This window comes from Uranotaenia lowii, chromosome 2, assembly GCF_029784155.1.
Source record: "Uranotaenia lowii strain MFRU-FL chromosome 2, ASM2978415v1, whole genome shotgun sequence".
In the NCBI taxonomy this organism is placed as follows: Eukaryota; Metazoa; Arthropoda; class Insecta; order Diptera; family Culicidae; genus Uranotaenia; species Uranotaenia lowii.
In genome coordinates this window covers 78359609-78384545 of record NC_073692.1, presented here as the reverse complement: position 1 = coordinate 78384545, position 24937 = coordinate 78359609, and the positions used below count along the sequence as shown (strand labels likewise).

The 24937-nt window shown below is 35.3% G+C and overlaps 1 protein-coding gene across 1 annotated transcript in view; it reads right to left on the bottom strand.

Moving 5' to 3' along the window:
- Positions 1–21507, bottom strand: part of LOC129743732 (protein tiptop) — a 130036-nt gene extending 108529 nt beyond the window's left edge. The window contains exon 1 of the mRNA XM_055735858.1: positions 21120–21507. Within this exon, the coding sequence (XP_055591833.1) occupies positions 21120–21304 (185 nt within the window). The 5' untranslated portion in view covers positions 21305–21507. The remainder of the gene's footprint in view (positions 1–21119) is intronic.
- Between the last annotated feature and the right edge of the window lie 3430 nt (positions 21508–24937).

Sequence of the window (24937 nt, the reverse complement as noted above, 5' to 3'; positions counted from 1 at the left end):
TTCATTGAAAGCTAGAATTGTGATTGCTCAAACATGTTTACCGTTATTTTAAATATTACATCATTTGGTCAAAAAAGCTGCTTTACCTCATTTTTCGGAGGATTTTTCAATTTTTACAAATAAAAATTTTGTCTGGATGAAGGCAGTCCAAATCACTATCAATCCACGCCAGAGTTTTGAATTTTTTTTGTTTTCGGTTTGTGATAATATCAAAACGTACTTTTACCCGACTCGTACTTTTACCCCACCTTACTCTATATCTTGTGGCATTAAAACTTTTAAAATGCAGAATAAATGATACCCGAGACCGTTAATCTTCAGTGCTCAATAAAGAATTCTGATTGAACATGAAAAGTCCAAAACAGTATCATGGTACATTTTTGTGCGTTCCAAGCGACTTACAATATATGAAAATCATATTTAACTGTAGTGCTTTCCACTGAATTTCTAACGATTTTTTTAGTTCCATGCGGAACTTCTAACGAACTTCTAAGTTCCATGCTGATCTTCTAAGAAACTTCTGTGCTGAAAGTTTTCACATGATTTTTTCACATTCACTTGAAATTTTGTTCAAAGGCTTTCTAAATTGGTTCAATCTAACATGTTCATCCTGATTTCAATGGATAACAATAAACATGATATATTAACAAAAAATAAAAAGCCCTTTTGCTTATTGTCGATGGAGATTGCCCACAAAATAATTGATAGTTTAAAATTTTTCTTGCGATAGACTTATGGCTTAACTTAATAAAAAGTGATTTTTTAGCTTCGTGTTTGATTATGAAAGAAACTTCGTGAGCTATCATAACTATGCTGAAATAGATAATAATCACACTGTTTCAAAGTGAATAATCATGTTTCAACGAATAAGTTTAAAAGATAACTGCATTTTAGGGAGTTATCTAGAATTCTAAACGTTTCTAAGTTTTTAAAAGGAGGTTTTAAGAGATGCTCTTCTAGAAATAAGCAATTTAATATTTGAGTTGTAATTATTTACCAAACTACTTACTTTCTTCATTAAAATTTCGTGAAATGATGAAACAAATATTATGGGTCTGTTTTGAAACAAAAAAAAAACAGGTTGGAGTTAAAAAAAATAGATTTTTTCTAGTAAATTTCAATTTTTCCAGTTTCAAGACATAGGTGGCAGCACTACTTTGCAGTAAAAACCAAATTAAGTCTCACAATATTGATTTTCCAGGTTTATTAAAGTCCATATTCATCATTTCGAGGTAGTTTTCAAAACAGTGTTGTTGGAGTTCACGCTGCAGAAAGCTTTCCCGGATTTGCAAAAAAAAATCACCGGCACAAGAATATATCACCGAAAAAATTCTTGCTCATCTCAACTTCCGATTCAATTTTTAATCATACCAATAATACTGCTAGTCGTCTGGTTCATCAAAATCAATCGGAAAGTGCAAAATTATTCTGATTATCGGTCCAAGAAATTCACTTTTAGTGATCTTGTTTTTTCTCTTTTGTGATCTTAGAATTTCCAAAGCGGTCACACGGTATCAAGTATGGGAGAGTGGAGAATCATGGGCCACTTTTTTTCTTTGTTGCATAACTTTCTCATTATAAAAGATAAAATGAAAATAAAAAATGGTTTGCTTTTCTACATTTTTAAGGTATTATTAGGCATTTTTTTTTAATTTTTAATAAGTTATTTTCCCCAAGCTCTGACAGTTTAAAAAAAAGCAATATTTTTCCGATTTTGAAAAATGGTGGGGAATCGTGGGCCACCATATCTAAATTGACCAAATAACATGCAAAGTTTATGAATTGACCCAAAACTGAAATTTAAAAATTCATTTCGTTCTTTTAAAGCAATTTCAGATGAAGAAATAAGAAAGAGACATGTGTATGATCGAATAGATTCAAAAAACTTGCTTGGCGAAATTATTTATAAAAATGGACAAAATATTGTTCAAAACTCTTCATTTTGCATAAGAAAACTTAATAGATAGTAATAACGTATTTTTAGTTTTAAATGTGTATAAAAACATAAAATTATAGGTGGCCAAAGATGAGTGGCCCACGATTCCCCACAAGCCATGATTTACAAATTGGTTGCGTTTGTGTGACTTATTGATGTTTCATCAAAAATTCCTTATCCACGTGAAAGAACATGATAAAACTAAGATCATAAGCGTATGAGCATATTTTTGTTCTGAATTTTAGGTTCCCCATCGAAGCAAATAGCTTGTGCTTTTTTAATTATTTAAGTAAATTTTTCTAACTTTTAAAAGCTTGATAAATAAAAGAAGCATATGATGCGTATTTTAGTCAACAACATATAGAAAATTTTGCTTACGCAAAGCGACGACGATAACAGTTGGTTTGAGATTTTTATCTCATCACACATCTGAGATATTCAAAGTGGCCCACGTTTCCCCATGGCCCACGTTACCCAACTCTCCCCTACTTATTTCTTGACCCAAAACGTTCAGCACACCTGAATTTATTCCAGATATTCGAAAGTGGGCTTCAATTCGATTTAATTGCAAAAGAGCGCTGCCATCTATCACTTGAAACTAGAGAAATAGTGTTTGAATAGAAATCAAGCAGTTTGATAAAGAGTTATAGCTCAAATATAAAATTCCTAAACGCTAGAGGAGCATCTCTTAAAATCCCCTTTTAAAACCTTTGAAACCCTTTGAAATTCTAGAAAACTCGCTTTTACACAGTAAATTTCTAGAAATAATCTTGTTTCTGTTGAAAAACACATGTGGTGCTATTCTTATTTCGCACCCTTTTTTTATTTATTTTTTCATATTTTTGGTCCTCAACGTCAATTGCAACTTTCGAAAAAAGTAAACTTATGCTTGATTTATGTGGTAAGCAATTCAAAACCAATGGTGGAAAATTTTTTGGTGATTTTCAATCATTCATATTTTAACAGGTAAAACACATAGTTGTACGTTTCTTATTTCGCTCACTGTATTTATTATAAATCATGATTTTTTTCAATATCTTAGAGAAGTCAAGAAAATAAAATTTGTAACTTCATTTATATTCATCATTACAGTTTTAATGAAGCTGTAAGAAGTACTTACCATCTCATTACACGAAATATTCATCAAAATCGTAAAAACCCAAATCCACCTGACATTCAAATAGCAATCCGAGGACCGCACTCGACAATTGCCCTCGACAGTATCCAGCTGTTCGGTTTTATTTGGAATCTGTCCGTCACTCAGTGGCAAATTGCAAAAGTTTCACCGGACCATCCATCGCCATCCTTCTCATCATCATCATCATCGTCCGGCAGAATCCTTTCGGATGGATCAACGGGCGCAAACCAGTCAGCTTTCCTAATTATGTGACACATGACAAATGCACGTAACATTCTATCAATCACTGTCACCGGACCACTACTGGCATGCACAAATTTTATAACCATCATCGTCATCGGTCCGTGTGGATTTCGGAAAATCTCCATTCAGCCAAAAATGAGCCCATCAACGGAAGGATCTGCTTGAGGGAAATGGTGGGACAGGGGGCAGGAAGGAACTGTTGAAAATAATTTACAGCCACATCGTTTTGCAAAAAGCCTTCAGAGACCGTTCACACATCCATGCATATGCAGACACAGTTTCATAATGACTTGGGCACATACATTTACAAATCTATACACACGAACACACACACATACTAAATACTCACATGTCCGAAAGTGGGAACCGGAAATGGGTGGAACGGGAATGAAAATGAAATGTAATTTTCGAAAATAATATCCCCTGTTAGAAATATTTGTCGCACTATTGTGTTCTGGACTCGCATTGCATTTTGGCAAGAGCGTCATCATCCGGTAGCTGTTGGTGGGCGAATTGTCTCTGGATAAAATTATTCTTTATTTTTTTCAAGTTATTTGTCAACATTGAATTCTGACTCAGAAAAGAAAACAAACTTCTAATTAAGTCAACTCAGACACCATTTTAGTGATGTTGGTTCTTTGAATACTTAAATAGTCGATCGAATAACAATACTAAATAGCAACCTTTTTTTTGTTAATATTCTTGCACGTAAATTTTGCGATTTATTGTATCTGTGGTTATGAATCGACGAGACGTTTTACCGCGTTCACATATGGCTTGTCACTTCATAACCTTCTTGTGAATGGTTTTCTCTTATGCAGGAACATCCTTTCCCTTCGATGAGGTATAAAATTGTGGTTTGTAGAGTTTTATAGTCGAGTTTGATGTAGGTTTCATCATCCATGATAACACACCCTATTTTTTGAACAAAAGTTTGTCGTAGACTTTCCGTGCTCACGGTTTCACGGATTCAGTATGATTGGTAATCCTTTTTGGCTGCTTCTGCTCCCGATAATCCTGAAGGCCAATTCTCTCTTTGGCACGCATAACGTTAGTCGATGAGGAAACTAGTTCTTTAGACACATCCCGTATTGATGCCGTTTGAAGTAATCCGTGATTCACTTGTCCATTGTAGTGTCAGCAGAGCCTGGTTTCCTACCGCGTCTCGGGGAATCTGCGAAAGTGCACTGGTCTCTAAATTTTCTCAACGCGGTATGAACTGCTCCGACGCTCACACCTTCCTACTTAGCTAGTTTTCTGATTGGAAAACCACTCGTGCCCCATTTGTGCACAAGGAGTTTTCTTTGCCTTGGAATAAGATAACGCATATTCAGATTTCTTCGCAAAAAACAACAAAAAATGACAACGCTTACTTCACTTGAATGTAAACAACAGTACTCAGCTAAAATTTGGTTGAACACTACACGATTTTTGAAATGACGGATATTTTATAGTGTATTTAAAATTATTTTAGCAGTTTATATGTGGTTAAACTAAACCTCAATTGCAACACAGACGGCTGATTTTTAGCGGTTTATTAGGGGAAAGATAGAAATAAAAAAAATAGAAAAGTTTCATTCAAAGATAAACTACGTTGACTAACCGGTAAGTAAAGTGAGAATCGCAGTTTTAAATTGCGATGCAAACTGAAATGTTCAAGGAGGCGCTTTGGCGCCATGAGGAGGACCGCTCGAAGATACCGAACACGATAAAAAGTAGTCAGAATAGGTCAACACAGCGCTTGCCGACACCAGGTGGAAATGGAGGACACGTTACAGTAACGCTAACGTACTGGAACGTAACCGTAACCGGACAGGATGGGAGGAATTCATGGATGGACAAAAATCCCTATGATCGGATTACGGGGTCAATGGCTTGGATCAAGCAACAGGCTCACGTTGGCCTACATGTTCGAGACGTTGACATCACCAGCGGCCTACAATCATTCGAGTTGTCTGGGAGAGACTATAATCCAAGTAACTGCCATTTTGGATCCCTTACCAGACAAATAACTAACTACTTCCGTATCCTATCATGTTCCGAAGGACACCGAAATTCTATGCTGAAAATTCAGATTACCCGTCAAACTGTCGAAGCTGGTCCGCGAAGTGCCCTCTATCGTCACCTCCATCAAGTTCCACCTAGTGTTGTGAGAACCGACGACAGTCTACCGACCCCTGGTTCAGTGCGCCTCTCCCGATTGCTGTATTTAGGACATCGAGTCATAATTTTTCACTCCTGTCACGGAAATCACCCCACGCTGCAACACAAATTAGGACCCAATTGAACTTTGCTGGGGCATCATTATCGTTCGGCGAACGATAGTGTTTTGACCCCAGCCCAGGTTGATGTGTTCTGGAAAATAATGTGGGATTCTTTCGGATCAACTCAAAGTGTTTCCTCGAATACGCGAAATTCCTTTAACAAGTGTCGACCCTGAAGCTTGAAAGGGAGGGGGGGGGGGGGGTGGGCTTCTTGCTTCACTTAGCAGTAAATCAACCCGTTGGTTACACAACACATTTATTTCATCTATTCACTTCGGTCGTTTGATCAGCGATGGAAAATATTTCTTTATCCAGCAACTTCATACTGCCCCTGCTTGATACTGAGATCTTATATAACTGCTCTGTTCGACTGCATTCCACATCGTATCAGGCCCAGTGTATTTCAGGTTGAAAACCCTTAGATAAAATTATTTGGAGTAATCGCCTGGTTCCTTGACGTCCCATGCGGCATATTATAGGTATACGATCTTCCATGATTTGGTGTGATCAAGAATCACACCAAAATCTTTTAAGTGGTTCACACGGGCAATTAAGTGGTCCGAAAGGAAATAACCGGCGGAAATGGGATGCCTTTTGCGCGAAAATGTTATGACGAAACATTTATTGCGGTTCAACGCCAAGCAATTGTTGTTGCAACAGGTAGCGAAAAATTCGAATTGCCTTTGTAGTGCAGCATTGTCTTCGGGGCCTTTGATTACGTTGAACAATTTCAGATCATCAGCATAGGCGAGTTTGGGTCCATCGAGCAATAGAAGAGCGTCATTAAAATAAATAAGAAATACAATCGGTCCTAGATGGCTCCCTTGTAGAACCCCGGAAGTAGCAAGGAATTGTCTGGAATACGAATCCTTAGTTCGAACGGTCAGTTTTCTTCCGAACAGGTAGCTACGGAACCAATTCAATAGGCAACCGCAGATTCCAAGACGTTCGAGTTTTGGAATAGCAAGTTCATGATTAACCTTGTCAAACGCGGCAGACAAATGATGTAGAGAACTTCAATAGAGGCCGTCGACGTATTTTTGCCAAAACTGCTCGGAATAAGTGGCGTATTTGGATACCAGGTAGCAGTTTCCAGGTGTCAGTAGAGGGACGGTACGCGTTTCGGGGAATGTTTTCTCTTAATCATGTGACCGAAGGAAGTGCGATCGACAACGTCAGGACCTCCTAAAACAGGCTGGTAAAATGAGCAGTTGTGCAAAGCTATGACCCCAAGTCAACACTTTATGGATTGTATCCCAAGACACGGTGAGCCACCGAGTCCTCCACACTATCCTTCAATAGTGGGAAGTCCATTCGCGCTAGTGCGCTCCAAGGCAATACTCATAAACGAGAACACTTTCAGCAATACCTCTCATCATTACGACTCGAAGTCTGAATTCTCCTTTAGCGACTTGAGATCGGAAATCTCCTCGCAATAACTCAATGTTCCCACATTAACCTCTCCTCTTTGCGACTCGAAGCCTAATATCTACTCTTACGACACGAGATCCGACCCCTCCTCGCATCGACTCGAGGTTGATGTTCACATACTACACGGCTCTACACGACTCAAGGCCTGATCTCTTCTCTAGCAGCTCGAAATCTTACCTCTCCTCTTATAGACTCGAGGTAAAAACTTTTACCTCTCCTCTTGTTGATTACAGGTCTGATCTTTCCTCTTGCGACTCGAGATCCAACCTTTTATCGTTAAGATTCGGGGTTGACCACACAAACCTCTCCTCCTGGAGACACGAGGCTTGACCTCTCCCCTAACGACTCAAAGCCCGACTATGTATCCCCAAGATTCGAGGTTTGCCAGCTTTATGCCTGTCATATGCCGATCAAGAGCATCTTATCCTAGACTCGCACCTGTCACAGCACAAGCGCGGGACATACCGCAACTACTCGGATGGTTCCCGACTAAGACGCCATCCTACACCAACTCGATTGAATCACCCAGCGTAGAGAGGCACTCTACCCGTGGGTATTCCCCGATCGTGGAACAACCCATTACCAACGATTTCCACTGCAAAGAAGGTATTTCCTTATCCCCACAGCTTCGGTCGTTGGAATCCGCACTACTCAGATACTCCCCGTCTACTTGGACCGTTGTCTGGTCTTCTTGTATCTCTTTGGCTGGCAACCCTAGGATTTTCAACCCTCGGTTTCTTCAGCCCATCTTGTGCTTGAACGAGAGCAGCTTGTTCTGGACTCGTGCCTGTCACGGCACACTTTCGGGATTTTGAACGATACAACCCAGTTTTTCCTGACAGGGACGACATTCTACACCGACTCGAGAGGTTCACCCGGCATCGAGAATCTCTTTACCCGTGGGTATTCCCCGACAAGCAATGGTTTACCCCTTCCTACGAGGTCAGCTACGAGGAAGGTATTGTTTTATCCCCGCAGTTTCCCCCATAGGAAGAGGCACTACTTAGAATATGCCCGGCCTTGCGGTATAATACACCCATTCGCGGCGCACCTATGACCTCAACTACGCAGATCTTTGTAGATTCGATCCAGTGACCGGACGTACACTACTCAGATGCTCCCCGGCGATGGAGTTATCCCCCAGACAACCAGAAGTCGTATTTTATTTTACAGATTATATCGTATAGAATGTTATTTAAACTCATTTTCGTATATCTGCATCTACAATGTGCGGCCCATTCATACTCATTATCGTATTTAAATGCATTGCCTGATTTTATTACGACAATCCGTATATCTGCACCTAGAATTTGCGGCCCATGCATATCCTCTATCGTATTTAAATACATTGCATGATTTTATTACGACAAAACAATCCAAATCAAGAATATGTGTGCTAATGTACCTATATGGCCTCCACAATGATGCGTATTTACTGGTTTTGCTGCATTATATACGATATGTTTACATGTATATTTGCACGTATATGTGTGTTGCAAATTGGATATACTCACCATATGGTTGTCTGGGCCTTCACCGTTTGCGAACTGCAATTGACTCAAGCACCTCTGCAGGGCAGTCATGATTCGGGCGAACCCATCGCTGATCGCATGCCAAGTGTTGGAATCCGTACAAGTTCTTTGAAAAACGTTGTCTACTGTCGTGTCGGGTCCACAGGCGGCAAGTATGTTGATACAGACCGCTGCAAACCTCGGACAGGCAAACATCAAAGTTCGGATATCTTCTCTTTGTCATCACAAACTGGGAAATATGGCGAAGGCACTTGTTCAAACTGATAGTGTTTTTCATGAAGCATCCATGACCAGTCAGGAACAGCGTCGTATGGAAGTCCACTTCTCCGTGATTTCTTCCGATTCAGTTCCCGATGTGCAGGATCAGACGGTGGGTCTACCTTCCTATCACTGAGATGTTCACAGCTGCTGCCAGTTGGACTTCGAGTTTTCATTGGTGAGATCTCATACGTTGGGCATGTCGTCATTGTCGTAACAATAGATATCCTCCTCTAACAAAGCTGAGATGGTCATGACGCCCGTCACTACGCAGGCGGCTTCAGATGAGATGGTCCGGTATCTACTGATAATCCGCAGATTCATCAGTCGCTGAACGCTGAAGCTTTTGCAGGTTACACTGTATCCCGAGGGCCTGCCTCCAGGCTGCCGCTCCGTATCGTAAGATTGACGTAGTCACGCTTGTCAGTATTCTTATTTTGTAACTTCGGATTGCCGAGGAGCTCGACATAATGCGTGTGAGTGCAGCCGTGGCCATTGCCGCTCTCTTACACACGTAATCGACATGGCTCGCGAAGGTTAGTCTGTCGTCGATCGTCACCCAAGGTACCTAATTTCGCGTTTGGACAATCGTACCTGTTTGGTGTGAGATCAGGTTGGCATTGTCAGACTAAGACTAAGGTTTCGATGTTTGTGTTCGATACGCGTTTTGAGGGATCTAGACCCTAGCTCGTGTGTGCTACCAGAAAAAATGAGTGGTCGAAAATTTGATTTGCGTCTCGGGACTTCCTGGAACCAATTCGCAAAACGATAAGTTGTACTAAAAAGTTGAAATGCAATGAATGCAATTCGGCATTGGCTATTGGTTTGTTTTGACCTAAGAAATCCAGTAACAAATCTATCTGCACTCGAGGCGTTACATTAGTTACCTTCGACGTGGTAGTTCATTATTGAAGTAGAGTCTGATTTGTGGATGTGAGAAACGAACCTTTGTCTCGAGATCCGTAGGAATCGATATAACGAAGTACATTAAGTAACTTGATCGGTATAATTCTGAATAAGATCGACGTACTACTTTCAATGATATTGTTGCACCGTGATGGATTCATGGAGGTTATGGTTACTGAAATTCTTTAATATTTTATCATTTAAGGTTTTAAGTATTTTTTCTAAAAAACCATCATTAAATGAAATTTTAATAGCAGTGCAATCCTGGTGACAGAAAACATCATTAAATAATACAAAATTTCATTGAAGCCTTCCATAAGCGTTTGAAGGAACGTCCACAATTTCGTTCCAACTTTTCAGCCTCGTCATGCCGATTGCAGTGATTCTGGGAAATTCTGCCAGGAATGAACGGAAGACAGCAAACGGGTCAGCTGTTGGGATGCTAGGATCAAGCGGCGGAACCGTTCCTGCAGTCAAGTGGATCCCGGCCAGGACTGACTGTCCTCCTGTGACTGACCGGATTGCACGGCTCGCTGAGTCCATGCTTGACTGGACGTCGATGAGGTCTGTGTGTGTATGTGTGCACATGGAAGTTTGTGTTTACGTAAGCGTGCCTCCCTCCCGGTGGGGTTGAAGGCCTAAAATACATAATGACATTTATTGTGTGCAATTGCGATTAGTGGAAATGATTTTTGTCAACCTTGTCGAGTGGCTCTCACGTCCAACTTTTTGGCTTTTCGGGAGGATGAATTTACGAAATTAAACGGAAAATAGCTTTCAATAATTCTGGCGTGTGTCCCCAGGAATGTGGCAGTCCTCCCTTGCTGAATCCTCTTGGACCGGTGACAAAGTTGAGCTTCCCCCGGAACGAAACTAAAAAGGATTCCATTTGTCCCTGGTAGGCTGTTTTCGGGATCCTGAGTGTTATTACTCCGTTACAATAAACCTGGCAGGGCAAAGCAATGGATGGATGGATCGACGTGAAAAGAAGGTGATGATGCTGCAGAATCTTTGATGGCTGAAAAGCAGCTCTTGTGGTTTGCTCTCGGTTGGTATTTGTAATGTTCAACAGTGGATCATTTTCTTGTCCCATTGTGACTTTTATGTGATGCTTTGGGTCACCGGGGTTCTATTTTGTAATGCTGAAAGCTAGAATTCATGATATGTTATAGGTACTAGGATGCGGAGGATGATCAATTATTGCTTTGATAAGTGGCATTTTTACCCTCGCTCTCCGGATGACACGGAAGGTAATTGAATCCTTTTCGGCTGGAGGCGATATTCTCGAGAGCAAAAGTTTTCGCTTGTCATCACTTACATCTAATCGGGAGAATGGATTGTTGCTGGCCAAAAGGCCTACAGGTGAGATGGCGTGATAAATTGAAAAATATTTCAACAATCACTGCTGGTGTCAACTATGTGTTAGAAATGGAGGTGAAAAGATGAGCATGATTAAAATTGAAGTCGCTCACTAAGAGCTGTTAGAATTTAGCAACTTAGAAGCAAGAACATGAAAGGAAAACAAATCTACTTAGGCATTCAAAAGTACACCAAAATGAACATTGAACGTTCCTTGTTAAACGTGAACAATGAAATATCAGTTTTGCTTCATATAAACTTTCAGGTTGTGGTAGTAGACTGAGTTGATTTGGGGTCATTTTTAAATTTCTCAAACCCTGGGATCTAAAAAGCTTCGTTACGGTTCAAAACTCATCCATAATTTTTTGCAGAATTTCTAAGTAACGTTTACATGAGTAAATGTCAACTTTTAGGTTTTTAAGGGAAAATTTAATATTTTGTTCAACATCATTTTTGTTTCTTCTGTTGAAACAGGCCTGCTTATGGTATTTGTCCCAATTTATAAATTCTAAGAAGAAAATTTTCGCTGAACAACTTTGTTGAAGACCGTAACTTTGTATCTTATTTGGCAAAACAGTTATTAGCTGTTTAACAGGGGTACGCCTTTGGCATTGAAAAACACTAAATTCAAATGACATCACTGCTGGCTACCTAGTGAGGTATTACATGACTTATTTTCATGCAATAACTCACAAGTTATGTCAATTGAATTCATTGATTATCACTGCCAAAAGACATGCCCTCATTCAACAACTAGTAACTTTTTTTGTCTAATAAGATACGAAGTAACAGTCTTGAACAAAGTTGTACTGTGGAGATTTCCTTCTAAGAATTATTAAATTGGCACAAAAAGCATAAGCAGCCTCGGTTTTATAGAATAAACAAAAGTGATGTTGATTTTTCAGTACAAAATATTCAATTTTTCATACGCACCTAAAAGTTCAAATTTGTGTAAACGTTATCAACTTAAAAATTCTGCAAAAAATATGGATGAGTTTTGCACAAAAACAAAACTTTTAAGACCCCAGGGTTTGAAAAATTCAAAAATAACCCCAAATTGGCTTAGTCTATTACGGTAGAGATGCAGAAATTAGCCAATGAATGATTCACTATTTTTGTAGAATCCAATATTTTCGTAAATTAGAAACGGTCATCATTTAGAATTGTTTTGATAAACCCTCCAAAGCTTTTCGCAAGATACCCGTTCTTCGTTGAAATGAAATGAAATGAAAAAAAAAGAACCGAACACCTTTGGGAGATTTAAAGTGAGCCTGTTTTAGTGAGGTAGTGAAATTTTATCAGATTGATAATCTGTTAAGAAAAAGAAACCAGTTGCTTAGAAATTCTTCTATTGACACATACCACGCGTGTATCTATCACAAGTGATTTTAATCTGTTCTCGTATCAAAAAATCTCAAAATTGTCAATAATTTCAATAATTTATATCACGAAAAATATCGAAAAACAGAGATAAAAAAAATTCGCATGCTGTATGTAGTTTTGAATTTAAATTTTTGATAAATAGAGTGTAAGTTTTGACATCTTAAACAAAATAATAATCAACTAATATATGAATAGATTTTTTTTCGCAATTTGTATTTTACGTTTTGAAGTGAATAAAAACTGCATTAATGAGTAGAAAGAGATAATTCGTTGATATTCAATTGAGTTGTTTTGAAAAGTGATGAAAACAGTCGCAAATGAGTGAATCCATACATTTTTTTTATTTACGTGGAAGATTTTACATGTTCTATGAAATTAAATAATAATCAAGACCTTCTCTGACAATGTCGAGCAAATTTAAACTCTTCATTTTGTAGAAATCGGTTGAAATCCAGCTGAGTAACAACAGTGCAAATGAGTGCACTCACGTCTCAAAATTTAATTTTTTTGTTGAAGCATGATTTGAAAGCTGTCATCAATCTTCACACTTCGCACAATTTTTCAAAATGTTGTTTAAGTTAATGTGAATCAAAAAAAGCTTAAAGTTAAAAAAAAGATATTGAAAAATTTAGATGAAACAAGTTGGAATAACATAATATCTCGTTTAAAAGTGTTCAGAAAATTTGAATCCTGTATAAAATGATTCAAAATAACTTGAAATATTGTGACGTGAGTTCAGTTTACAATGCAACGTTGTTGTGTATAAACTGAGTGAATTCACAACTTTAAATAGGAGGCATAACTTTCTTTGTTGTTGTTCAATCAGAAAGCTACATATCAAATTGGGGTTAATTCATTCGTTTGCAATTTGTTCAAAGACATCAAAATTCTATTTCCTCAGGGAGAACAGAAAATTAAGGTGATATGTACTGAAGACAAAAATGATGAATTCTAGCGTGAATTCTCTTTACAAAAGTAATCGAAACCAACAAATTAAATTTTTAAGTCACCGAGTCATATTCATTTTAATGGAAATTTAATTTGAAATCGTTTGCTTGGTTGAGTTGGTTTTTTCCTTTCGAAAAATCATACTATTTATAGGTATTTTATTTCTTGGTCCAATGAAAGGTTCCAGTTTAGTACCAAAACAGGAACAGTTGGTTAAAGGTTGGAAATTTTGATCGCCCATATGTTTACAAATCTTTCAGTAACTGCAAAACCTATGTTGAAAATTGTTATTGAAACTTGCAGAAAAGATCATGAACTATAAATCAGTTTTTTTCGTGAATTTCACATTCCATTCGTTCATTATATTCATTCCAGATGGCTCTGATTTATCAGGGTTTACCTGGTTTTTAATGAAAAATTTGAAACATTGTTGCACGTAAATTTTCACATCATTTTATTGAATTGCAAAGTAAATGGTGAGTTTCATTTTCGGATAAAAATAATATTTTTTTAAAGAGATTTCTTCTACCAAAACTTCACACGTGCTTTGGAAATTTTCTATACGCTTTGAAAAATGCTTGAAAATTTCAATATAATATTCAATCTAAGGAGGACCCCATGTTTGGCTAATTTTCGAATGAGTTTTTCCAGTTAGACTTTTAAATAACGACATTGTTTTTTTTTTGTTTAAGGGGGGGGTAGGGTCTAACGGGTATAAAAAAACACCATTTTCACGATTTTTTTCTAGAGCTATCGTTCAAACAAATGTATTCAAATTTTTTGCATTATACAAAGCATTGTTAAAAGAACATTTAGTAATTTTTTCGTAGAAAAAGATTGAAAAATGAGCCGGTGACGAAGCATTTTCGAGGATGCCTTTTAGAAAACAGGATTTGCGGTGGACACTGTATCTCAGCACAGAATCATCTGAATTCAAAAAATCAGAGCAAAATATTTTTAATAGATGTTTTTCTGGACCCCAACGTTTTTATTTAACTTAAAAATATTTTTATGAAATTTTTGTGGCTGTTTGAACTAAAAACTACGATTTTTCACTTAAAAATCCGCCATTTTTCACCTATAAAATCTTCCAAAGTAAAAAAAAATCAAAAAAGAAAAACGTTGGGGTCTGGTATTTTATATGTAGAAACTATGTTCCAAATTTGAAAAGAATCGGATAAGTAGTTTTCAAATGACGATGTCCACGGACTTTAAAAATGTGCTTTCGAGAAAAACGCGTTTGAAGTTTCTGCTCTTGCTTTCTTGCAGTATTAGATAGGAGGAGATAAAGGCCTATAACTTCTACAGTTTTGCTTCAATTGACTTGAAAATTTGACACAACATTCTTGAAATGTTTTACAATAAGAAAATAAAAAAATAAAAAAAACGATTTTTTGAAAGTGTCAGACCCTACCCCCCCCCCCCCTTAAATTAAGAGTATTCAAACAAATCGCTTTTGTGAATTTGATCAAACTTATCCATTTTCTCAAAAAATAAAATCATAGATATGAAAAATCTTTTTCAATTTAAAATATCTCTGATAACTTTAAATAAGTTATCTTTTCAACCGTTTTGGGCAGAATTTATTGAAAATTTTAAATTTTGATTCTGTTTCTTATTCTTTTTTAAGGTTGTAAATTTCAAGATCCTAAATTAAGATAAATCCAGTTTTGAAAATATCACTGAAAATAAGATGCAACATGGGGATCGGATCCAGATCTTGAATAAACATTTTAAATTCAGACTTAAGATGGAACATGATTTATGATAAGCTTAACCTGAAGGTTTCAATCATGAAAATGAATATTTTATAAGAAGAATCTGTTGAAAGATAAGCCCGTTCACAGTTTATGTCTTATAGCAACTTGTGTGTTGAAACCAAAATTAAAACTAGCAAAAAAGAATTTGAATTTGAGTAACTTGAAAAAAAATTAATAAGTACAGTGGTTAGGAGATGAAATTCACAAAAGAATTCTTCATTACTGGAATTTTTCCCATCGAGCAAATTCTTCCAACGATTTTTGAAATACAAATTAACGGATTTTTTTCTTAAATTGGGGCAAAATGTTTCCCAAAAAAATAAAAGATACTTACATAAAACGTTTTAAAATAATAGAAATTTGAATCCTCATAATTTTTCTTTTTCTAACGTAACAAATTTGCTAAAGTTTTTGTATGAAAAAAGTTTTTTTTTTTTATTATTAAGTTTTATTAGTGACACTTTACCATCTTCGTGGCATTCGTGTCATGTAAAATGCAATTTACAGAGCTTTATAAAGGTTACACTGTTTCAGAAATTTAATCAGCGATTTTTCACGTGACTCATCATTCTTTAAGATTTCAAAAACACTTCCTCTAACGTTGATTTTCTCACGAGCTTCTTTATATCCATGACAGTCGGTCAGAATGTGCTGCACAGTAGTTTGTACGCCGCAGAATTGACATATAGGCGGAGAACTTCTATCGAACAGGTACGCATGGGTCAGTCTTGTATGGCCTATCCTCAATCTTGTTATGACACGTTGGTCCGAGGGACATTTCCGGTCTATGTACTTTGATGGTGAATATTTGTTTTGCCTTAGGAATGATTGATTTGAACGCCACTTGTTTTCCCATGTCCACCACATGTTGGTTTTGATGGTGCGTATAGCGTCTTGCGCAGGTATTCTGGAACTAGCTGGAGGCGTACTGTTGCGTGCATTATTGGCACATTCATCGGCTTCCTCGTTTCCGTATATTCCGGCGTGTCCTGGTACCCAAGTGAACGTTATATTGAGGTTCCGTATGCGGTTTTCTAAAGACTGAATCCAAGGATGTTGTGAAATTCCGTTGAGGAGTGCATCTAAACAGCTGGCTGAGTCTGTTAAAATGAGCGTGGGTTCATTTCTGTTGACTTCTTGAGCAGCGATATTTAGTGCAAATGCTTCTGCTGAAAAGATGCTGCATTCAGCTGGTAAATTGTGGCTTATCTTTCTGGGTGGTATATATACACCGGCTCCGGTTTGGTTGTGGCTTTTAGAGCCGTCTGTGTATATCTGCTTGTGTGTGGAATATTTCCTGGATATAAGTTCGTGAAACTTAGGACAAACGACCCGCTGACTACTGCCTGCTTTAATGGAGTTTCTGAGTGTGTTATCGATGTTTGGTGGGTTGTCGTTCCACGCACGATCTGTGAGTCTTGAGAGTGGACAAATACTAGGAACCGTGGTGTTTGTGGTTGTCTGAAATACATTTTTGGATCTTTCAACTAATAGCAGGCATTGGTCGATGTTTTTCTCCGCAATTCGAGTACCTAACTGTGCTAATCTTTGGACAACTAAAAGCCGAAAAGGCAGACAGCCTGACTCAGCTAGTAAAGATTCCACGGGACTTGTACGGAAGGCTCCAGATGATGATCTTACAACTTCGTTGTATGTGGGGGAAAGCATCTCGTCCATTACATTTAGATTGCAGCTAGTTAGGCCTATTCCGTACAGTAATTTGGATCAATTAAGGAGTTCCCAACCTGAAGGAGAGTTTTGCGGTGGCTTCTCTTCAGCTGATAGCCTAAAATCTTTAAGATTCTGATACGGTTGGAGCAACTTTGTTTAATACATCCAAAATGTTGACGGAAATTCATTTTGGAGTCCAGTAGCACACCTAGTATGCGCATGTATGAAAAAAGTTATTAATCAGTTTTGAATGTACACGTCATATTACCCTGTTTGAATTTTTTTTTAATTTAAAAAAATCATGGAATGAAGCGATGATTATTGGAAGGATTTTTAACAATATTTTGCAGATCAGTTTTTTTAATAATATCATAAAAAAATTATAATTGAATTTTAAATCATTAAGATGAAAATAAATTTGACTTTCTCTGAAAACTTCCAAATAATTTAAGGTTTTTTTTTCACCGAGTCATTTTTTATTATCCTTAAACGATTGAGGTTTTTCGAATTGTATATTGCAATTGCTGATGCAGAACAAGTTTATTGTTTTCAGAAAGCTGATTTTTTGCTATGTGTGAATCTCATAATTCCTAAAATATTTTGGAGCACAGTTAAATTATGAAAAATCATCAAAATACTGTACCTGTACCTTGTACCTTTAAACAAAACACAAAAAGGTTAATGTTGTCATTATTTATTGTTTTCAAATAGTAACTTAAAAGTTGAGAACTGTGAAAATGAGCTATCCAGCTTAGGAAATCAGAAATCTAATGAAAAGTTCTGCATATTAACAGAATTTTAACACATCGCTTGAATTATTAAAAAAAACTAAATTAAAAAAAAAAATAAAGCTGATCCACATTGAAGAAAACAATTACTCAAATTTCAGTTTGAGGAATCATTAAAAAGAAGTTAAAGTTTTATTGAATATAAGCCAACGATTGGAAACGTTAGGCTGAATTTGTAAAATAATAAACTTATTTTTTTTTTTAATTTAAGCCAATTTAATGCCAAAATTAGAAAAAATATTCTGATGATTCTGAATTTAAATTCAAATATTAACTATCATTTTGTTTTCTTTCATCGATCTTAAAATAATGGAGAAGACATAATAGAAGTATCAATTTAATTTAAAATTTATTGTTTAATCTCTTTTGAAAACAGTTAATAAGGATTTTTATTTGAAAAAAACTAAACAATGATAATGCGCAAAAAACATTCAAAACACTAAATCAATTTTTTTAATTTGTAAATATGATTAAATACTTAAACCTTGTGTTAAACTTTTAAAACACTATAAAAAGAAAATGTGATTTTTTGACAACAACTTTTTCAAATTCGTAATAGAAATCTTCATCTAGAAATTCTTGGTTGATTATTTTGTTAAAAATATAAAGAGCTTAGTTTCGGATTACAGGAAGATGAAATCCATAGTTTCGAGCTTTTTTTTTTAAAGCCGTTAGGGGTTGTCTCTATTGAATAGAATATTTTTGACATAAGAATAGAAAATAAAAGACAAAAATGATGTCATTTAAATTCTTATTTGAGGCTGAAAAAATAAAGAAAAGAATAATTGTGAATAATATAAAGTTAGATTTTCAAAATTATATAAATCGGATCGAAATCAATACTTAGTTTGAAGGTTTATAATCTTTTAAATACAGATGTTAATTTCAATTGGTAAGGAAGAGTGGGGTATCATGGGCCACTTTTTTCTTTGCTTCTTTATTATAGAAGTTAAATTATGAGCTTATAGAAGGTATAAAGAAAAAAAATAAATGGAACGGTTTTCGACATTTTTAAGGGACCATTAGGCTTTTTTTTTAAATAAAATAATTTCCCCAAGTTCAAATTGTATAAAAAAACGAATTTTTTACATTTAAAAACTGTGGGGAATTGTGGGCCACCAAATTTAAATTGACTAGATAATGTGCAAAGTTTATGAGTTGACCAAAATCTGAAATTTCATAGGTGATTTAGTAATTTCAACGCAATTTCAGTTGAGGAAATAAAAAGAGAGCTGCTTATGATCGAACAATTCCTAATACCGGGCTCTCGAAGAATATTTCGGTGAAATTCCTTATATAGGATTTATGTTCGTCTCTATTGCATTGGTAAAAATGGGAAAAAAATATTTTTCATAACCCTTCATTTGACTAAACTTTGTAGATAGGAAAAACGTATTTAAAGTTTTGAATATGTATAAAAACATCAAAATAAAGGTGGCCCAAGATACCCTACAAAATGTGACCCACGATTCCCCACAATCTATGATTTGCAAATTGGTTGCGTTTGTGTGACTTGTTTATGTTTCAACAAAAATTTCTTTTCCACGTGAAAGAACATGACAGAACTAAGATCATAAGCATATGAGCATATTTTTGTTTTGTACTTTAGGTCTCCCATGGATGCAATTTGCGGATGCTTGTTTAATTATGTAAGTAAATTTTTCCAGGCTAGTTAAATTTAAAAATAAGCATATTATGCGTACATAAATCAACGACATACAGTACCGTTCATAATTTTATAGAAATTGGAAGCACGTGCACTTTCACTTCGACTTTGAACCTCCATAACTTTTTACTCTGATGATGTTTTTTGATCAAATTTTTTTGCGTTAGATAGATCAGCTATCACACTATTATATTACAAAAGTCCGATTTTCGTAAAATTACTGTTTCTCAGACCACACAAACTCCAGAAAGCTCAAATTTTGTAATGTAATAGTGTGATAGCTGATCTATCTAACGCAAAAAATTTGATCAAAAAATATCATCAGAGTAAAAAGTTATGGAAGTTCAAAGTCGAAGTGACAGTGCACGTGCTTCCAATTTCTATACAATTATGAACGGTACTGTATATAAAAAATGATAGCGCAGAGAAACGACGATTACAGTTGGATTGAGATTTTTTTTTCTCAACACACAGTTGAGATATTAAGAGTGGCCCACGTTTCCCCATGGCTCACGTTACCCCACTCTCTCCTATTTAAATGTAACAAATTGAACATTTGAAAATGATGTATATCAGTGCTCAAATTAAGGAGTTGAAATTAACATTTCAGAAAACGTCCGTCAATTATCTGGGGCTCTAAATTTTCCCTTTAAATTATCAAATTTAATTTATTTGAAAAAATAAATCTTTACGTATAAAAACAAAAGAAACATGTTTGAATAATTCGAGAACCGATCAAACAAATGAAACAAAATTTTGTATGGGAGTGTAATTGGTTACGAGAAATTACGCACAATTCGAGAACTAATCAAGCAAACGGATCCAAATGCGAGAGTTTTTGGTAGGAAGAACATTTTAAAGATGGTTTGAGACTCTTCCCTTCTTTCTTCGTGAAGATAGAAAAGGGGGAGGGGTCTCTCTTACATTTTTTTCCAAATTCGAGATGCGATGCTTGAGACCCATCTGTTTTTCCACTATGGGATTAGAAGAAGGGAGGGGGTCTCCCTTTCATGTATTACTCGAGAAATTAACTAACAAAAAAAAACAAATTTATCATGGAAGTATACGCAAGTGTTTTAATAATGTTTCGAGACCCACCCTCACTTCAACAGAAAGAGAGTAAGGAGTAGGAAGGTTTACATGCAATATTTTTGGATCAATTGAGATCTTATTATTCAAATAATATAGCATAGGGTATTTGTGTAGATTGTTTCTCTATGATTATTTCAGGCTTCTTCCTCCTTTCACAGATTTGATAGGACTCAGGGAACTCTCATGAATTTTTTTTAATTACTTGAGTGCTAATCTAGCTGATGGTAATAAGTTGGGAAAAGTATCTAAACACAAGAGATATTATTAAGATGATTTGGTTCCCCTCATGGGATATGAAAGATAAGAGAGGTATCATACGTTTGTTTTGATAAATTCAAGAGCTCATCAAATAAATTTAACCAAATTTCGTTATAATATTCGTTATTACATAATATATCTACTCAAAAATAATCTGTAAACAATCTTTAAACTCTAATCAGATCTCTTATTAGTCTCATATTCCAATATTCTGTTTATCATGTCCTGAAAAGACATTCAATCTAAAGGTTTATTTTTCAGATGTTCAAATAAAATAATTTTTGACTCCAAACAAAAAGATGGTTTAGTCATCATTTCGAAGTTTATTTTTAATTTAAACTTTTCAAGCTCATAGAGTTTAAACTAAATTTGAATTCTCGTTCACAAGGTAATTTTTGTGATGGATATTTTTTTTTAAATTGAGTTGATTCTTAGATAAACATTCATTACAGTCAAGTTAAAATATTTAAATAAAAAAAAACTTACCATTCGGCACCGGAATCATGAATCAACGAGACTGGAATGGACCGCTCCAAATCATCCCCTGGGTCAGCCGATCCGAAAGTCCCCGTCAAAGCTTCACCAGCTTTCGAATTACTCGACGTGGATTGATTGTCCAATTTTTTACTGCTACTATTCTGATCCAAGCCCTTAGAAAGCTTTGTTTTCATCGATGGTTGATTATTCTTCAACAATCGCTGCCGAGGGGCTGAAGAAGAGATTGGAGGGGAGCCACTAGAAGGAGAATTACCGGAATCCTTCTGGTCCAAGGAAGCAGTAACTTCGGTGCCCTCCCTGTAATGTGCCGATGATGGACTGGCTGACCCAGACGATAATACATCTTTCGTTTCCGGTTGTTCCGGACCGTCATCGCCTTCGTCTGTGAATGGGAAGAGAAATGGAAGAACCAAATGTGAAGACGTGAGTAAAAATGAAAATTTTCTTCTTGAGTAGCATTCATTCTTAACTATACATATGTGTATCTATGTGTTTTATAAAGACGAGGAAGAATAGAGAAGTTGGTAAACTACTGTTGAAATTGGTTCTCAGGAAGAAGGAATCGGAAGGGGGAGATTTTTTGGCTGAGTAGATTCTGGTCAGATTGTAGCAGACCACCGGAACTATTTGGCTACTTGAATGGGTGAAATTTGTGGAAAATTTATCTTCATACATCTAGTTCATCTGTGTTACTGCTGGCTGTTGAGGTACCGAGCTTCGATCTCCAGGGTGTTTATTATACCACATACAACATAGTCTCTGCTGAAGACCTTCAGTCTATCCGTTCGTTACAAACTCTGACTGTAATTTATCAATATTATGATATTTTTCTTACCCTTCATCGGTATCATCAAACCCATTCCCCGAATGATTTTTCAGTTTAAAACTGGAAAATTGTGTGATGACCGATAGAGGAACTGTACCGGAAACAGTTTTCACACGTTCCATCTCCAGCAGTATCATCATCATCATCAGAAGACCGGGCATCGGAAGACTGATGTCGATTCCCTGAAGTCCCAGGGCTGTCCAGGTGATATCTGGTAGATTGGTGAAATGAAAAAGTTAATACCCTCTTTGGGAAAATTCCGATGTGAATGGAGCAACCAGTAATTTTTCTCAATTAGTACTTGTTACACGATGCCCAACAAGCTGGTGATAATATGAAACTTTAAATTAGCCCATTCCTTTCTTGGTTTTTGACGACCACTTAAATTCGAAAAAGATTAAATTTGTGAAGTGTTTGAGAATAACTTGCAACAATAGTCAATAGTAGGGTCAATAAAAGATAGTAAATTGTAAAGCTTCGAATGACTTTTCAAATATAAAAGACATTTCAAACTTCATTTTTTTTGCACTTTTAAATAACAAAACAAAACAATTCTTCTTGTTCTGCTTGTTCTAAAAATGAAACAAATGAAGTTTACTGAAAAAGTAAATGATATCATTTCCTCAAGTAATCGTATTTATGCTGGCTTTATATTTCTACTGTGGTAATGTAATCAGTTGAAAATAGATACATTTAAAACAGACCATTCAACATTCTACTTGAAAAATGTTAATTAAATAAGGGGGATTCCTGCCCGGCGCACACAGGGGTAAATGCTCCTGATAAACGACCAAAATTATTTGCGAACAAACGGTAAACGATCGACATTTAATGTCTTCACAACATTTTCATATTTTTTGATGATCTACCGATTTCTTGAAAGAAAAAAGTGATTTTTACACCTAGAAGGGAAATAAAAAAAATTCTTAAAATAATATGTTTAGAGGCTTGATGTCTTCACAAAAGTTGTAGATCTTTGATTCTAAGAAACTTTGTTGAATACACCATCAAGATCTCATGAAAATGATAAAAGTTACGAGCATTTTGAAAATTATACAAGTTGTATTGAGTTTTTATTTAATTTATTTTTTAGTATACGATCTACAAACTTGGTATAATTTAGAAAGTTGTTCAAATTGTTGAAACACACAAATTTGTGGAACATGTCAAATACATATTTCAACTAAGAAAGGAGATATACTACAAAATATTCAAAACATTTCCTTTTTCCAGTAAGTTATAACCTTAAGAGTTCGGACGAGTTCGTATGACTTTTTGAGTGGGTTTTGTTGGTTAAGTTATCGACTTTCTATCGATATATAAATTTTACATTAGTTTTGAATAGATTTTTTGCAAACAAGCAAACAATAATGAGTTTTTTCCTCTAAAAACACTTAAAATTCGAAGAAAAAAAACCTTCAATTTTTGCAGTTTTTAAAGGAAAAAGTTCTTTTCCGGTTCCTTTTCAGGTACCAAGCGATTTTATAACATCAGTTTTGATATCATGAAAGGTTTTTTGGAAATCTTAAATAGGTTGTGAAATCTGTTGATGAGTATTGATGAAAATTTACAAATTTTTCAATTTTTTTTCTTAATTTTTGTTGAGCAATTTCTGGATTTTGAGAAAATTTGCCTAGATTTTGCCCGGATTTAAGGTCGTCACTTCGAAATTAAAATGCCCGGATTTTTCCAGGTTTTTCTATAAAATTACCCGGTTTCTCCGGCCCGGATACGTGCTGAAAAAATTCTGGCAAACTTCGTTGACTGGTTGAAAAATAAATAATTCTAAATTCGGTTGTAAACATTGAAAGAACAAATAATATACTTATTTAAAAACATTAGAAATCAAAATTAAGTTGCTACTTCGAAGCGCTCTTTATATAGATAATTTCTTAATCCATTATATTGCATATATTCTGCAGTATTAGTTTTATAGTTTATTATATAAAGCTTCGAAAATTTAGATTCATTTGAAAACTATTATCAAAATATTTTAAACAAAAAATTTTGAATATTCAGTAAATTTATTTGAAATGGAAATTTTGAAAACTCAATGGAAAAAAATTTGTTGAAAATTATTCAAAAACGTTTAAATGTTAAACTGAGCATTTGGAAAAACAAAAAATGAAAAATTAAAAGTTAAGAGTGATTCTGGTTGAATGTTATGTTTCTGCTGAAAATGATCCATGACATTAATTTTCTTCTGTATTTTTTTAATGTTTGGGTACTTTCTCTTTTTTACTCTTTTTGTTGACTGTCTTAAATAGTAAGTTTCTTTCACAAGGCTACTACATTCTTGATACGTTATATTAGGATTTCAGGAATGAATGTGAAGTTGAAACGGTTGGCTTCGAATTTGAACTTGTTTATCTTCTTTAGAAAAACGCCTTTAAAAGGTTAGATATGGGGTTTGAAAGTCAAAAATTTGTTTTAATTTTTTTAGATTTATGGAATCACGATTCAAAATTTACCATTAAAGATTGGTAACGAATTGTCAACGTCATATTCTGAAGTAAAATTAGAGTCTTAAGTCCAGACTGTAGGTCCTGTGGATTGAGATTGAAATCTGAGTATTTATTTGAACACTCGACTTAAATTTTAGTTGTCAACACTTGTCTTCATTTTCAATTATCAAAACTTAATGCTGATTCAATTTTCGGCCTTATAATTGAAAGTTATATTCTTCCAGAAAGAACATTTCAAGATTATGAAGTTTGAAATTAATTCCATGAGGACAAAATTGATTTCATGTGATGAAAATGCTTCCATTCAAATTCTTCTCGCTCATTTCTAATACCTATCCGCTTTTTTAACTATCTATCAACCTTAAATTTTCGTTATATTGAATTGTTCTTATTAAAAATAAAAACTATTACTTTCACCAATAAAGTTGATAAAGTGTTCATCAATGAAAATAATATAAGGATGAAAAAGATAAAACTTTAACATTTTTGAAAAAAAAAAACAAAAAAAAGTCTTA